The sequence below is a fragment of the Drosophila willistoni genome, chromosome 3R, assembly GCF_018902025.1.
Source record: "Drosophila willistoni isolate 14030-0811.24 chromosome 3R, UCI_dwil_1.1, whole genome shotgun sequence".
Lineage (NCBI taxonomy): Eukaryota > Metazoa > Arthropoda > Insecta > Diptera > Drosophilidae > Drosophila > Drosophila willistoni.
This window is the reverse complement of record NC_061086.1, coordinates 17,560,367-17,574,608: the sequence shown is the minus strand read 5'-3', so window position 1 is coordinate 17,574,608 and position 14,242 is coordinate 17,560,367. Positions and strand designations below refer to the sequence as shown.

Genomic DNA, 14,242 nt, shown 5'->3' with positions numbered 1-14,242 from the left:
GGCCATCAGAATTGAAAGCACGAGCATGTGAAATCGGCAAAGATGTTGACTAACTTTTTACTTGTATTATTATTAACTGCCTGTGTGTCCTGTAAGAAACATAAGAATGTGCCTTCAGCTCAGCCATCCACTCCACTTTCGATTGGTCCATTCGGAAATTGTTATGCCCACGATCGTCCATTGATTGGACATTGTGTGCCATATAGAGATTGTATTAGTGCTCTCCAGGCAAGAGACGACGTAACGGTTCTAGAGTGTCCATCTGAGTCCAAAAAGCACGATCGCTATGTTTGCTGTCCCCATGGAGGATATATAGTGCCCGAGCCAAAGCAGTCCAAAAGTGAAAGAGGTAAGTTTATTCACTTGTCAAAACGGTCATATTCAAAAGGTGTACAGCTCATAAAAATCAATATCTGCGACCCTGTGAAATATATAAATTCATGATAAATAGGAAACGATGAGCCATTCATCTGCCTGGAATACTACAAACTTCTAAGAGACTTCTTTTCTTAGATTTTCAAATCTACAGAACTGAAATTTCAAACTGTAGACATTGTATTACTCAAGTCTCAAGACTCTGTTGGATCAGAGTACTATAACATACATCCTTAGGAATTATTAAACAAAATTAGGAATATAGAACAATAAAATCCTTGGTCTTAACGGGCTTATCATACATAATACAAGTATGTATTTGTTAAAACCAGACTACTATATTATTAGAAACATTTCATTTATTGTAATTTTTATTCCTGGATTCTAATCTTAACTTCCTGAGCTTATGAGACTTGATGGTTGAGTAGTCTTAATCTGATTTTCGAGAGTTTAGGGCATAAATAAGGCAAATCCAAATGACTTACAGATTTTTTTTCTATGACTTGCCCTTTTCGTCCCGCGGTCTAAAAAGGGAATTATTGGTGATACATAGTTTTATTTAAAAGATCTGTAATAATTTCCTTTCTGTGTACAGCCTGCAGAAAAGCTTATGTAAGGGAATCACATAAGCGACGTAGACGTCAGTCAGACGATCAATTAGAGGCAATTGAAGCACCTATAAGAAGACTCAATTTCAGTGGCACTGAAGTGGTCGGCGGACGACTTACTCAGCCCGATGAGCATCCCTATATGGTAAGCTTCCAAGTTAAATGTGGCGCCTTGGGGGCATTTAATGATTATGTTTATATTTTTCAGTGTGCACTTGGCTGGCGCTCAAATAACAAAGGCAAAGGCAAAGGCAACGGCAAGAAGATTGATCGTTGTTATATATTCAATTGTGGCTGTGTGTTAATAGAACGTAAATTTGCTTTAACGGCCGCTCACTGTGCCAGTTTGGGAGGGTAAGCAGGGGGAGGCAATCTACATATATATTCATTTTTCAAAACGTTTGCATATTAATGACTATTTCGTTTTAGGGAGTCCCCGGAGATTGTGTTAATTGGCGGTGTTGACTTGAACAGTACCGAAACGAGTCAAATCATTCGTATCAAAGAGATTAAAATTCATCCGAATTATGACGATGAGAGTAACTACAATGACTTGGCCATAATCAAGTTGGAGAAGAAATCCCATCAACCAATAGCATGCCTGTGGGCAAACGATGCTGTACCCGAGGTTCCATTGACAGCCATGGGTTATGGCCAGACTCGTTTTGGTAAGTCAACAATTGGAGAACATTTTCGACAAAATAAAATATCATTTAATTACTTTAGCTGGACCACCTTCACATAGGTTACTCCAAGTCCAATTATATCCACTCAATAATCAACAATGTGCAGGCTATTTACGTGATGCTGACAAATTGAAGAATGGCCTAGGACCAGGACAACTTTGCGCTGGTGACTACTCTGGTCGCATGGATACATGTCAAGTGCTGATTGATTTGACTTTTAAATGTTTCTTTAGTTTTATAGAAACTTCTTCTTTTCACAGGGAGATTCAGGCGGTCCTTTGGTAATGTATCAACAGGATGGACAACATCGTTTGCCCTATGTAATAGGTATTACCTCGTTGGGTGGAATATGTGCCAGTGGAGCTCCTGGTGTTTACACGCGAATTTCACATTATATTCCATGGATTGAACGAAAGGTTTGGAAATAACGCAAACCAAATTTCAAAAGAAATAAATGACTACAAAACATGGAAGTATTTTACGATTTTTAACGTTATTTTCGATCGATTGAAACAACTTTTAGAAAGAGTATAAAGTTATGAATCCTGAGCTCCTGTGATGCTTGTAAGGACGAAAAGGACGCTCCACGAACTGGCTAGAAACTGCATAGAAAGTCAATTCACATATAGATGGGTCCTCCCTTATTTAAAATTCTCCTATCTAATTTGCTCTTGATGGTTGATGATATTAAAAACTAATTAGCTAATTAAATTTGCTTTATTCTGGTAAACTCTAATGAAACTCAAAGGCTTCATGCCTTCAGTCATGTGCTACATTTCATGTGAACGAGGTTTCTTTACACTGAGGGGCATGCACCTCCTCACAATGTGGATTGGTTTGGAGCCACCAAAGACTCATTTCCATTTAAAAGTGGTCTACAATTTACTAAATATAGTGTATTTGGGTGTTCTGTTCAAATGGCGCTTTAGTTTTAATTACGATTTGGTATATGATTTCCAACATGATCATTTTTCTCGCTTCATCGATTTGATCAATTTTGTAGCTCTTGATTGTACACATTTTATTGTGGGAGTTGAGTTACTGTGGCGCAATCGTAGTAAAGAGATTGAACAGGAACTGGTGAATATATGCCAGGATCTAAAGTCCAAACTGGGTTGGCATGTGAACTACAAAAGGATTCGTCGTTATTCTATTGCTGTCCAAGCCTCTTTATTAATAAGAATCACTCTCCTTATGGCTGTAACAATTTATTGCTTTCTTGTGACAACAACCTCGGAATTATTAGTCTATGCTTTATATTCGGAAATTGTGCTAATGGTGCGATTTAGTCAATTCACTTTGTATACTGTCATGATTTTAGCCATCTATCAAGAACTTTTTGATGTCAGCTCTAGTCTTATAAATGAGTTACGACGACCAGGATTTGAAGAATCCTTAGAGAGCTTATTGATTGCGGATAAATTAGGAGTTCTACAGGAACTTCATCATCAGACATGGCGAAATGTGCGTAATATAGAACGAAATTTTCAACTCAGCTTGACTACCATCCTATTGAAATTCTCTGTGGACATTACTGTTTTGCCTTACTGGGTATATTTGAATATACTGGAGCCCAGATATTTGGCCACTCAACGATGTAAGAGAGTATTCCATTACATAAATGGATGTATTTATGTTTTAAATTTGTTTTTTTTTTGTCCTTTTAAAGACTGCGTAATTGAAGAGTTTTGTAAGTTAATGGAAATTGTGGTTCCTTGCTTAATTTGCACACGTTGTGATCTAGTACAAAGGAAAGTACGATCACTTTTCCATCATCACATCTCGTTGGAATGTCAAAATGAACAATTGAAATCCGGAATTCTTAGAACCAACATGCTATTGGGACAGGAGAGATGTCAATTCAGTGCAGGTGGTTTCCTAATAATTAACAATGAAATGCTTGGCAAGGTAAGACACGGAATGATATGTGCAGTTGATTTTTCATTATTTTAATTGTGGTTTTTTAGTTTCTCTTTGGAGTGGTTAGTTACATAGTAATCTGTATACAATTTCGCATAAATTATATTGCAAACAAAGCCTTGGATACTGACATTACAAATATAACTCAAACATAAACATTGATTGATTACAAAATGGTTATGACTTAATAAGATGCAATGGAAACATTATTTAAATGGATTGAACAAGTTTCATCTCTAAATCTACTAAATAAATGTTGATAATAAAACATTAAAATGGCCAGTAAGCAATTTTACAAAGTCTAAAAATTTTTCCGTATTTTTATACCATACACCCATAGGGTGAAATGGTATATTAAAGTCGCCAAAATGTATGTAACAGGCAGAAGGAAGCATCTCCGACCCCACAAAGTATATATATTCTTGATCAGGATCAAAAACCGAGTCGATCTAGCCATGTCCGTCTGTCCGTCCGTCCGTCCGTCCGACCGTCCGTCCGTCCGTATGAACACCTAGATCTCGGAGACTATAAGAGCTAGAGGCACCAAATTTGGTATGCAGTCTCGTGTAGTATGTACGCTTATCGAGTTTGTTTCAAATTTTTGCCACGCCCCCTTCCGCCCCCGGAATTTACATAAAACTGTTTTTCTTAAAAAGTATGAAAGCCACCGACATTAAATTTGGTATGTAAGCTAGCTTAATAGACGCGCAGATATTGACTATTTAAAAATTTTGCCACGCCCATTTCCGCCCCCGAAAATTAAACAAAACTGATTTTCTCGAAAACTAACAAAGCTAAAGTCACCAAATTTAGTATGTATATTGGCTTAGTATGCGCGCAGAATACATTTATTTTAATATGTTGCCCACTTCCGCCTCCATAATTTAGAAAAAACCGATTGGCTCTTGCAATTTTTTGAGCATCGCAATCAAATTTGGCAGACTAATTAATCTTATCTATTTCTACCAAACTACCAAATTTGATTGAAATCGGACTAGAAACATACAAAATATACGTATGAACGTATTTTGCTACGCGATCCATAAGGGCAGAATTGGCCGTTGGCTAGTGGCGGCGCTAGAGTGCTCGTGTGTTTGTAGAGTGAGCGAGATAGCATATGGTATGAGGGCATGTTAAAGCAATTTAATAGACATACATTTGGTTTTCGAAATTTTAAATATTTGTTTCACCTGGTGTATGGTATACCCAAGTCGGCGAGACGACTTACTTACTTCATTGATTTAAAACTTTGAGCTTGTTTTGTATTTTATTTTTCTGCTTTGTCTCATGTTTTAATGCAGTTAGTTGAATAATTTGAAAAAGTCAAATAAATCTCAAAAACCCAAATTTTGCGAGCCCTGGAATCAGTCAAATGTTAAAATAATTTACAAATAATTGTCTTTATTATGTTCTATACATTTAATAATATGGAAATTTATAATAAAATAAAGAATTTTGGGGATTATGAATTACAATATGGTGTTTCGAGTTAATTGAATAAATATTAGAATATTTTTTAGTTACAATGAAAGTGAATCAGTCAAAGTATAAAGTCCCTACTTAAAATTTCAACGATCCTTAAAGGCAATCTTTTCAATCCAATCCAGATAGCTATAGATTCTTGTGTACACACCAGGAGCATTGGGGGCAGCACAAAATTTGCCAAAGGAAGTGATGCCCACCACAAAGGGCACGCAATTGTACTCGGGTAATATAGCATGGATTGGGCCACCAGAATCACCTTGGCAGGTGTCCTTGCCGCCTGGTATATAACCAGCACAGAATTGGGCATCGATAATGCCACGTGGCAAACGGCGTTCTCGACGATAGATTTGCTTACAACGTTGCTGAGATATCACATCCAAGTCGACTTGCCTTAGGACATTGGACTTGGCACCCAAAAACTCAGTGCGTCCCCAGCCGGTAGCTAAAACCGTTTTGATATGCAAATCCGGCAATTGCCATAGACACGCTGGACGCACTAACTCCGAAAGTTGTATACGTTTCGTTAACTTGAGCAGCGCTATGTCATGATAATAGGAAGATGAACGATACTTTGGATGTAGGATGATTATAAGGATTTTAATATCCTGCTGGGCAGAGGTGCTTACATTCAGCTGTTGGACACCGAGACGTACCATATCCGGAGGTTTGCTATAACGAAACATTGGAATATGCTATGAAACCTATTGAAATTTGATGGGCAAAACTTACCTACCTGATGTGGCGCAATGGGCTGCTGTCAGAACATAGAACTCACTGACTAGAGTGCCGCCACATCCCCATTTGATCTCACCATTGCTTTGGGTCCAACCCAAGGCAGTCATGTGTGGAAAGAGGCCACGTTGTGTGGGTGTACCACCAACAATCAGAGGAACACTGGGCACGCATTGTTTGCCCGAGAAACGAACAAAGTCCGCCAGCTTGAGGCGTCTAGTGGCTGAATTATATTCCTGGCACTCTAGATGAAACGAGTTGCTTAAAAAGGATGAGAAACTGTAGAAATAAGTTACCCACTTGTGGCACTAATCCGCTGTTCCAGAATATGTTTGTCGGCCAAGGGGCAACAGATGACGGGTACATTATTACGATGGGTGCAAATGTCAATGCGAGTGCCATGTACCCGATATTCCCGTATAACATGCAGACACTGAGTAGCAAATATGCAATATCCACTTCGTCCATCAAAACTTCGCCGACAGAAGGCTCCTTCGTGTAGATGTTCCGCTGCTGGAGAAATACTCATCCTCTCGGTGTTATCATCGTCAAATTTAAAGTAATTCTCATCCACATCGCCATTACTCTGTGTGCCCTCATCTTCCACGGGGTCCTGTGACCAAAATTGAATTGTCTGATAGTTGAATATCTCAAGTGCATCAAAAGCTGGCGAAATGCAGCATATTAAATGGGTATATAAGCTGGCCAATTTAACAAAAACTTACCCTGCAACGATCTCATCAACAGCAAAACTAATTGGAAACCAATCAATTGAAGGTGTATATGGCTTTTTCTTAGCGAATGTTTCATCGTTTTTGTTTACTTACACACACACTTTCTATCGACTATTCACACTGTGGCGATATTAGTTAGGGTACTCCAGTATATTGATGATTCCCAAATATTAAACACATCATTCATATTGTTTTTGTATTATATGATACCCTAAACCATAAATATGTCTACATATGGTAGTGATCAATAGCCTAGCAAGTTTTATAGGGTTTTAAATTTTATTTTGATTTTCTCGGTTACCAAATAATTTAATGAAGACTTTCTTTCGGTAATTGGTTGGTTAGTATATTTGGAATCCAAATATCGTCATGGCAGCTTCCGCGTATATTTCTACTGGGTCATTTAAAAAAAGTGCACCACGTTTTTTATCAAATCTTTTACATTATATGTATATACACATGTAATTTAATTCCTAGCTAAGCCGATTTCTTCAGTTGTTTGCCCAATTTTATGGTATAAACTAATGAATTATCCAAATTTTTCCCGAAATATATGTGTCTTAAATCATTTTTGACTTTTTCTGCTCTTCTTAGGCTCAACCAGTGAATCTTACAACTTGTATTTTGATAAATCTTCAGCTCCAAAATTTAAATTTCTAATTTTTTTTAGAAACTATCGGTTTTTTAATTAAACACACTCTCTTTCTAGATACGTTCTTAAAATTTACGCTTCTTAAAAAAAGTTATTGCCATACAATAGAGCTTACCTATTTATTTAAAGCACACTGTAAAACTATTATACCATTACCTTTTCGAGATATTAAACTATAACCTGTTTCTTAAATAAATCTCAGATCAAATGCGTTTTTAAAATATTATTTCCTTCTTAACGTTATACATAAATTGTATTAAATTGTATATTGTATATAGAATCTTCGATTTTATTCTACTAGAACTACGTACAATAGATTCCAATACTAAAAACCATACGAACTATAATTAATCACAATTTGGCATTTCAGGAAACCAATTTTTCCAATTTATGAAGGTTTCTTCGAGATTATTTGTCTATAAAATAAATGAATCACAAATAAAGGAGTGGACTTAGTTTAATGGCCAGCATGATATAGAAATCAACAGTAAACCTCTCTGTTTATATATTTGTTTAATTTAGCATGAGTATAAGTCTACATGTGTGTGTGCGTTTGTGTTTGTATGAATGTACGTATTTCAATGTATTTCTTATTAATTAATGCGGGTACCTTATTTAAAATTCCACCAATAAAAAAACAAAACAAAACAAAACGGTTCGAGAGAAATAGCGTCCGCATCTAACAGTTCAAATCGTTCGGTCAAGCACTCAAGACATTTAAGTAGCATGGAGCTGAAAGCCCGGCGGATGGTTAATTCTAAAGCAGCCGTTTTACTTACTCTAATTTTAATTGGAGTAAATGTCAGCGGTCAGTATTGGAATAACAATGAGGACAATGGAAATGACTTCCGTTTTCCGAATGAGCAGACGGAGCAAATTGACTTTCGATATCCGAATCAGCAGCAGGAGCAGCAGCCAGAGCAAAACAGGTGGGGCGTAGGTTACAATCAATGGGATTACAATCAATGGCCAGGTGATTTTAACCCATATTATAGGCCACCACCTCCGCCACCTTGTGGAGCACCGCCTCCGGGACCGCCCCCGCCCGGACCACCTCCTCCCGGTCCGCCTCCAGGCTGTCCTCCCCCACCAAGAGGGCCTCCACCAAGAGGGTCACCGCCAAGAGGCTCACCGAACAGAAGGCCACCACCGCGAGAAAATTGGTTTGCACCGCGTCCACCACCGAGAGATCATTATCGTCATTTTGGTACGATTTACCACAATATGGAGCAGAAAATGGATTCACATGAGTACAACAAATCGGCTGAAACAGAGGATTTGCACGACGATTTCAATGGCAGATCAATTGTTGCTCCAGGGCAATACCCGCATATGGTTAGTAAATCAAAACAAAAAAAAAAAAAAATCACACAAAACCGGAATCTAGCGAAACGACGGCTATACAGTGGCAACTACGACTTGATTAGCATAATCGATACTTTGAATTCGTTGTTTGATAACCGTTATTAAGTCTCTGCTTTTCTCTCTCTCTCTCTTTCTCTGTTGCTCTTTCGATTACAGGCCGCTCTGGGATTTCACAATGAGAATGGAGAGATTGATTACAAATGCGGCGGCAGTTTAATAAGTGAAAACTTTGTACTAACAGCAGCTCATTGTTTGACCACCCATGGGTAAGTTTAATCTCCTTAGAACCAAGATCCTTTTTACTTATATCCTTTTTACCACATTAAGCACTGCTCCCGATGTCGTCAAAATCGGTGACATCAAATTGAAAGAATGGGAAAATGATGTAGCACCACAGCGACGTCGTGTGGCTAAGATCCATTTGCATCCTTTATACAATGATACATACTATTATCATGACATTGGGCTAATCGAGTTAAATCGACCAGTGGAATACACTTGGTTTGTGAAACCAGTAAGAATTTGGGTGCGAAACGAAATACCTTACGAAAAGGTACATAGCATGGGTTATGGATCAACAGGATTCGCTCAGGCGCCTACAAATGTCCTGACCGAATTGGATTTGTCAATAGTTCCGCAGGAAAAGTGCAATAGTACATTACCCTCAGACGAGAGTGCACCACAAGGTATATTAACTAGCCAGATATGTGCCCATGATTATGAGAAGAATCGCGATACCTGCCAGGTGAGTGCAAAACTTCCTGGATGCCTAGTAACTTGGCTAACAATCTATTGAACAACAGGGCGATTCCGGTGGACCACTGCAGCTTAATTTAGAGCGTAGACGTCGGCGTCATCGGAATCGCAGACGTTTCCGTTACTATCTGGTGGGCATCACCTCCTACGGCACTTATTGCCGTAGCGAGTATCCAGGTGAGTTCGAAATCTATTCCTTCAATTGAATCTACTAAAGTTTTATTCAATTTTAACAGGAGTTTATACACGAGTTTCCTCCTATATTGACTGGATTTCGTCTATAGTCTGGCCCAATTACTATCAAGAATATTCGAATAGACGTTAATTTAAAAAAAGACTAAGTAATTAGTCGCAAACAGCTCAGGTTTATGCCATATTGTTAAGTTTTGAAGTTGGTTGCCCGGCAACGTGGACTTTGCCCTTTTTATTAAATCAATAAGATTAAATATTAATATTGAAAACAATTCGAGCATTAGCTATTCATTATTCACTTAAATGGTTGGCAAAAGTAAAAAGAAACGCAATAGCAAAGATTCCACATCCAGTAATGCTGGCAGTGGAGAGGGTGAGGAGAAAAAGAAGAAAGAGGGCGGCGGAGGTGGTAAGAAAAAAGGAGGCGTGGGCAAGTCCATTGGATGTGATATTTTTAACGATGCTGCCATGGAAAATGCCTACTATGTGTGCCATAATGTTCAGGTGAGAAAATGTTCATTTCAAACAAAAATATATTTCAGTATATAATTCCGATTTCAGGACGTCTTAAAATCACGTGGCTTTGCTTGGCCAGATGGCCAAAAGAAGAAAAAGAAGGGGAAACGTTAAATTAATGAAAATTTAAATAATTTGCCAATTATTTTTTTACTTTTCATGTTAAACTACAAACAATCCAGAGATTCCAAAAAAGGAAACTTGACTTTTATAGTAATAAAAACCTACGCAGTCTTTTTTTTTGTTTTAGCCAGAAAATATTCTGTTTAAACATAACTTCATCCGAAAATTCTAGAGGTGGAAAGGGATAATTCTCTTGTATATGATTATGATTATGTACTCATATTTCGATAAGTAAATCGATATCGAAATATTTTAAAAAGTGTTCATAGAAAAAACTGTCAAAAGTTACGTCTTTTTTCTTTGGCTTCAAGGTGTATAAAAGCCCCTTAACTTTATCAGTTTACAAATCCACATACAAACGGATAGAGCCTCGAAAAATTTTAATAATTTTAAAAAACGTTGTCATAAAAAAAAACACTTTTAACTGTATTAAATAAAAATAAAACAAGCATAAATTTTACAACAACAATCGTAATAAGGTAACAAAATTCGCAATAATGGCCAAGACTCCAGCCGTGGGCATAGATTTAGGGACCACCTATTCCTGTGTGGGTGTTTGGCAGAATAGTAAAGTTGAGATTATAGCCAATGACCAGGGCAATCGTACAACCCCATCCTATGTGGCCTTCAATGATACAGAGCGTTTGATTGGCGATGCGGCCAAGAATCAGGTAAGTCTAATTGGATTAATATATTGATTATGATTGTGAAGTACACTATCTGATAGGTGGCCATGAATGCCAACAACACGGTCTTTGATGCCAAACGTTTGATTGGAAGAAAATTCGATGATCCAAAAATCGCAGAGGATCTTAAGCACTGGCCATTCAAGGTTGTAAATGAGAATGGCAAACCCAAAATCGAGGTAGAATTTAAGGGCGAGCGCAAGCGTTTTGCTCCCGAAGAGATTAGCTCCATGGTGTTGACCAAGATGCGTGAGGTTGCCGAAGTCTATTTGGGGGCCAAGGTAAAGGATGCCGTCATCACAGTGCCGGCCTATTTCAATGATTCGCAGCGTCAGGCTACCAAGGATGCTGGTTCGATTGCTGGCCTAAACGTTTTACGTATCATCAACGAGCCGACAGCTGCTGCTCTAGCTTATGGTTTGGATAAGAACTTGAATGGCGAACGGAATGTGCTTATCTTTGATCTGGGCGGTGGTACATTCGATGTATCGATACTCACCATTGACGAGGGCTCTCTCTTCGAGGTGAGATCCACGGCGGGCGACACACATTTGGGTGGCGAAGACTTTGACAATCGTCTGGTCAACTATTTCCTGGAAGAATTTAGACGTAAGCATAAGGCAGATATTAGGGGGAATGCCCGTGCAATGCGCCGTTTGCGTACAGCCTGTGAGCGAGCTAAGCGTACGTTATCCTCGAGCACTGAAGCCTCTCTAGAGATCGATGCCTTGCATGAGGGCATTGATTTTTATTCAAAGATCTCTCGGGCACGTTTCGAGGAGCTGAACATGGATCTATTCCGTTCCACCATGCAGCCTGTGGAACGTGCCCTTCGTGACGCCAAGATGGATAAGAAGGCCATTCATGATGTGGTCTTGGTCGGTGGATCCACACGAATTCCTAAGATTCAGCGTCTGCTGCAGGACTTTTTTGGTGGTAAGCAGCTGAACTTGTCCATCAATCCAGATGAGGCTGTGGCTTATGGAGCAGCCGTCCAGGCGGCCATATTAACGGGCGTTGGTAGCTCAAAGATTCAGGATCTATTGCTGGTGGATGTTATACCACTCTCTCTGGGCATCGAGACGGCTGGCGGTGTGATGACCAAGTTGGTGGATCGTAATGCGCGAATTCCCTGCAAACAGCAGCAAATATTCACCACCTACAGTGACAATCAGAATGCTGTCACCATCCAGGTGTTTGAGGGCGAACGTGCCATGACCAAGGATAACAATACGTTGGGCAACTTTAACCTGGGAGGCATTCCACCAGCACCGCGTGGTGTTCCCCAAATCTGTGTGACCTTTGACGTAAATGCTGATGGCATTTTGAATGTAAGTGCCAAAGACAATAGCACTGGGAAACTGGAGAAGATCACCATTACCAATGACAAGGGTCGCCTGTCCAAGGCCGAAATCGATCGCATGTTGGCCGATGCAGAAAAATTTAAAGCGGAAGATGACTGCCATCGCGAACGGGTCAAGGCACGCAACAGTCTAGAGAGTTATGTCTACGGCTGCAAGCAAGCTGTGGACGATGCCCCATCCGGAACTATCAACGATTCCGAACGCAAAAAGGTTCGTGATAAATGTGCATCTGAATCTTCCTGGCTAGATGCCAATACACTGGCCGAAAAGGACGAATACGAACATCATCTAAAGGAAAGTCAACGTGTTTGCGGTCCCATTATGACCAAGTTGCATGGCTCCACTGGCGGATCTGGTGGATCATCTCACGGTAAACAGCAAACGGGTCCAACTGTGGAGGAGGTTGACTAGCTGAGCGGTCTTCTGCTCCTTTTTCTTCTTCGTTTGCTCCAGTATTACTTACAGACAATTTATTCGGCCGTGTTTTTGTGAACATATTGAATATGTATTTCAAAATAAATTAACAAGTCATTAACTAGGTGGCCGAACATTAAAACATTTCTAAGTTGTACCCCATTTAATTGCATTTTGATGGCCGTCTTGAGTACATTGTTTGAAAAACATTTCAGTTCTCTTCGTTGCAATGAGCTGCTGCATCCACATAGCTGTCGGCGGGCGACAGTCGTGAATCTTTGGCATTTCTGTTGCTCCAATGGCAAATACTATGTGCCCGTGGCATTGCTTCATCTGCTCAAACAGAGACTACGGGAAAGTGGAAATTTCTTCAATATACTACGAGATACTATTTGGTATCATCAGCAGTTGACATTGGGCGGCCTTATCAATGGCTGGGTAATTGCCACCACAATGTGTGCTTTACGGTAGTCAAGGCTCAAGATAATTTCCTTAATCATTAAACATTTGAGATATGCATTGCAGGCACCTGCTTGGAGAGTTTCAACTGTATTCTCTAGTTTTTCTACCTTCCATTGTGGGTGGCGCCTTTACGACATTTCTGCCAGAACGTGTTAAACATCTCCAGCACACAGGAATTTTCCAATCGGTGAGTATAATCCATTAATCTGTTAGATAATCATAATTGATTTACATCTTTTCCTTAGTTTATAGAAAGTCTACTTCTGCAGAGAAAATTACCAATGACTGGACTATTATCCTCTTCACTGACACTTCAAACTTTGGTTTTCATGTGCTGCAGTGCCATAATTATGGAAGGCAAGCAAAAGGGTTGGCACAAGGGTTTCTGGTTCCTAAGGCCAGAGGCAATTGCTTCAAATGATACCTGCACCCATAAAGATCCGAATTGTGGTGTTCACATTGTGAGAGGAATGCGTAATTATTGCCTTATCGGATTGGCTTTGGATATGTTCAAGGCCTTGGTTAGCTGCACGAAAAGCGGCCAATGGAATCTAAGTCACTTTAGCTTGGAATCTGTATTCTGGCTGGTCTGCTATATTGGCATCTACAGGGTGGAGAATCATAAATTTATGTACATATATATTTTGAAATTAATTGATCCATTTTTACCTTTAGGTCTCCCATTGTTATCTTATGGGCAAAGAGGATAACCGAATTAGACAAAAACATTTGTTAGCTAGCTTCCTGGCTGGTCTTAGCTTCATTTGCTATCCAAAACGTACAATTTTGACCTTTGGACTATTGGAAGCCATTCGTTCTCTTTGGGCCAAATACAAGCCATCATTCAAATGTGGTTATGGCTGGAGTGATGTGTTATTCCCCATGATTCTTGCCTTTCTCATACACAACTATGTCCTGGATCCTAGTAGTGTTAGTGGCCTGGCAGCTGTCATTATTAATAACACAACGGCCAATTAGTAAGTTTCTGGATTTCTAAATAATGTATACTATAATTGGCAATACTTTCTTTGTTTTGTTACTCCACAGCGCTTTGAACATTAACAAACGTTTGCTTCAACTGCAACCAACTAAGGGCCGGCAGACTTAGTATTACAAATGCATACTAAGTACACATAATATACATACATATATATATCGTATATATTTGAAAA

General features: G+C 39.2%; 6 protein-coding genes across 8 annotated transcripts; 5 read left to right on the top strand and 1 right to left on the bottom strand.

Moving 5' to 3' along the window:
* Positions 1-21: 21 nt before the first annotated feature.
* On the top strand, positions 22-2,150 carry LOC6648052 (serine protease snake). The gene is made up of 6 exons (XM_002070720.3): positions 22-349; positions 971-1,128; positions 1,192-1,337; positions 1,413-1,651; positions 1,710-1,867; positions 1,930-2,150. The coding sequence occupies exons 1-6, from the start codon at positions 43-45 to the stop codon at positions 2,095-2,097; spliced, it is 1,176 nt and encodes a 391-aa protein (XP_002070756.1). The 5' UTR covers positions 22-42; the 3' UTR covers positions 2,098-2,150.
* Positions 2,151-4,970: 2,820 nt separating this feature from the next.
* LOC6648054 (serine protease snake) lies at positions 4,971-6,759 on the bottom strand. Of its 2 annotated transcripts, none has more exons than XM_002070722.3 (4): positions 6,532-6,754; positions 6,107-6,472; positions 5,804-6,050; positions 4,971-5,743 (listed from the first exon to the last, which is right to left on the bottom strand). In XM_002070722.3, the coding sequence occupies exons 1-4, from the start codon at positions 6,614-6,616 to the stop codon at positions 5,158-5,160; spliced, it is 1,284 nt and encodes a 427-aa protein (XP_002070758.2). In that variant the 5' UTR covers positions 6,617-6,754; the 3' UTR covers positions 4,971-5,157. The 2 variants fall into 2 exon arrangements, with proteins under 2 accessions (XP_002070758.2, XP_046865338.1); XM_047009382.1 differs by having other exon boundaries at positions 5,644-5,743; positions 5,808-6,050; positions 6,532-6,759.
* Positions 6,760-7,725: 966 nt separating this feature from the next.
* LOC6648055 (serine protease snake) lies at positions 7,726-9,777 on the top strand. Of its 2 annotated transcripts, XM_002070723.4 has the most exons (6): positions 7,727-8,121; positions 8,188-8,527; positions 8,714-8,823; positions 8,885-9,302; positions 9,361-9,490; positions 9,550-9,777. In XM_002070723.4, the coding sequence occupies exons 1-6, from the start codon at positions 7,919-7,921 to the stop codon at positions 9,636-9,638; spliced, it is 1,290 nt and encodes a 429-aa protein (XP_002070759.2). In that variant the 5' UTR covers positions 7,727-7,918; the 3' UTR covers positions 9,639-9,777. The 2 variants fall into 2 exon arrangements, with proteins under 2 accessions (XP_023034313.1, XP_002070759.2); XM_023178545.2 differs by having other exon boundaries at positions 7,726-8,527.
* A 27-nt stretch (positions 9,778-9,804) lies between these two features.
* Positions 9,805-10,316, top strand: LOC111519173 (small lysine-rich protein 1). Its single transcript, XM_023178546.2, has 2 exons — positions 9,805-10,009; positions 10,067-10,316. The coding sequence occupies exons 1-2, from the start codon at positions 9,809-9,811 to the stop codon at positions 10,133-10,135; spliced, it is 270 nt and encodes an 89-aa protein (XP_023034314.1). The 5' UTR covers positions 9,805-9,808; the 3' UTR covers positions 10,136-10,316.
* Positions 10,317-10,566: 250 nt separating this feature from the next.
* On the top strand, positions 10,567-12,752 carry LOC6647880 (heat shock 70 kDa protein cognate 2). Its single transcript, XM_002070725.4, has 2 exons — positions 10,567-10,815; positions 10,872-12,752. Exons 1-2 carry the CDS (start codon positions 10,642-10,644, stop codon positions 12,603-12,605), a joined length of 1,908 nt encoding a protein of 635 aa, XP_002070761.1. The 5' UTR covers positions 10,567-10,641; the 3' UTR covers positions 12,606-12,752.
* Positions 12,753-12,819: 67 nt separating this feature from the next.
* Positions 12,820-14,242, top strand: LOC26530310. Its single transcript, XM_023178226.2, has 5 exons — positions 12,820-13,075; positions 13,134-13,257; positions 13,316-13,681; positions 13,746-14,047; positions 14,118-14,242. Exons 1-5 carry the CDS (start codon positions 13,062-13,064, stop codon positions 14,176-14,178), a joined length of 867 nt encoding a protein of 288 aa, XP_023033994.2. The 5' UTR covers positions 12,820-13,061; the 3' UTR covers positions 14,179-14,242.

Coding starts and splice junctions, on each gene's coding strand:
- LOC6648052 (XM_002070720.3), top strand. CDS start 43: ATGTTGACTAACTTTTTACTTGTATTATTATTAACTGCCTGTGTGTCC. Junction 350..970: donor GCAGTCCAAAAGTGAAAGAG/GTAAGTTTATTC, acceptor TTCTGTGTACAG/CCTGCAGAAAAGCTTATGTA. Junction 1,338..1,412: donor CACTGTGCCAGTTTGGGAGG/GTAAGCAGGGGG, acceptor ATTTCGTTTTAG/GGAGTCCCCGGAGATTGTGT.
- LOC6648054 (XM_002070722.3), bottom strand. CDS start 6,616: ATGAAACATTCGCTAAGAAAAAGCCATATACACCTTCAATTGATTGGT. Junction 6,051..6,106: donor ACAGCGGATTAGTGCCACAA/GTGGGTAACTTA, acceptor CGTTTCATCTAG/AGTGCCAGGAATATAATTCA. Junction 5,744..5,803: donor CATTGCGCCACATCAGGTAG/GTAAGTTTTGCC, acceptor GTTTCGTTATAG/CAAACCTCCGGATATGGTAC.
- LOC6648055 (XM_023178545.2), top strand. CDS start 7,919: ATGGAGCTGAAAGCCCGGCGGATGGTTAATTCTAAAGCAGCCGTTTTA. Junction 8,528..8,713: donor CAGGGCAATACCCGCATATG/GTTAGTAAATCA, acceptor TTTCGATTACAG/GCCGCTCTGGGATTTCACAA. Junction 9,491..9,549: donor TTGCCGTAGCGAGTATCCAG/GTGAGTTCGAAA, acceptor CAATTTTAACAG/GAGTTTATACACGAGTTTCC.
- LOC111519173 (XM_023178546.2), top strand. CDS start 9,809: ATGGTTGGCAAAAGTAAAAAGAAACGCAATAGCAAAGATTCCACATCC. Junction 10,010..10,066: donor ATGTGTGCCATAATGTTCAG/GTGAGAAAATGT, acceptor TTCCGATTTCAG/GACGTCTTAAAATCACGTGG.
- LOC6647880 (XM_002070725.4), top strand. CDS start 10,642: ATGGCCAAGACTCCAGCCGTGGGCATAGATTTAGGGACCACCTATTCC. Junction 10,816..10,871: donor GCGATGCGGCCAAGAATCAG/GTAAGTCTAATT, acceptor ACTATCTGATAG/GTGGCCATGAATGCCAACAA.
- LOC26530310 (XM_023178226.2), top strand. Junction 13,258..13,315: donor ACACAGGAATTTTCCAATCG/GTGAGTATAATC, acceptor TCTTTTCCTTAG/TTTATAGAAAGTCTACTTCT. Junction 14,048..14,117: donor AATAACACAACGGCCAATTA/GTAAGTTTCTGG, acceptor GTTACTCCACAG/CGCTTTGAACATTAACAAAC.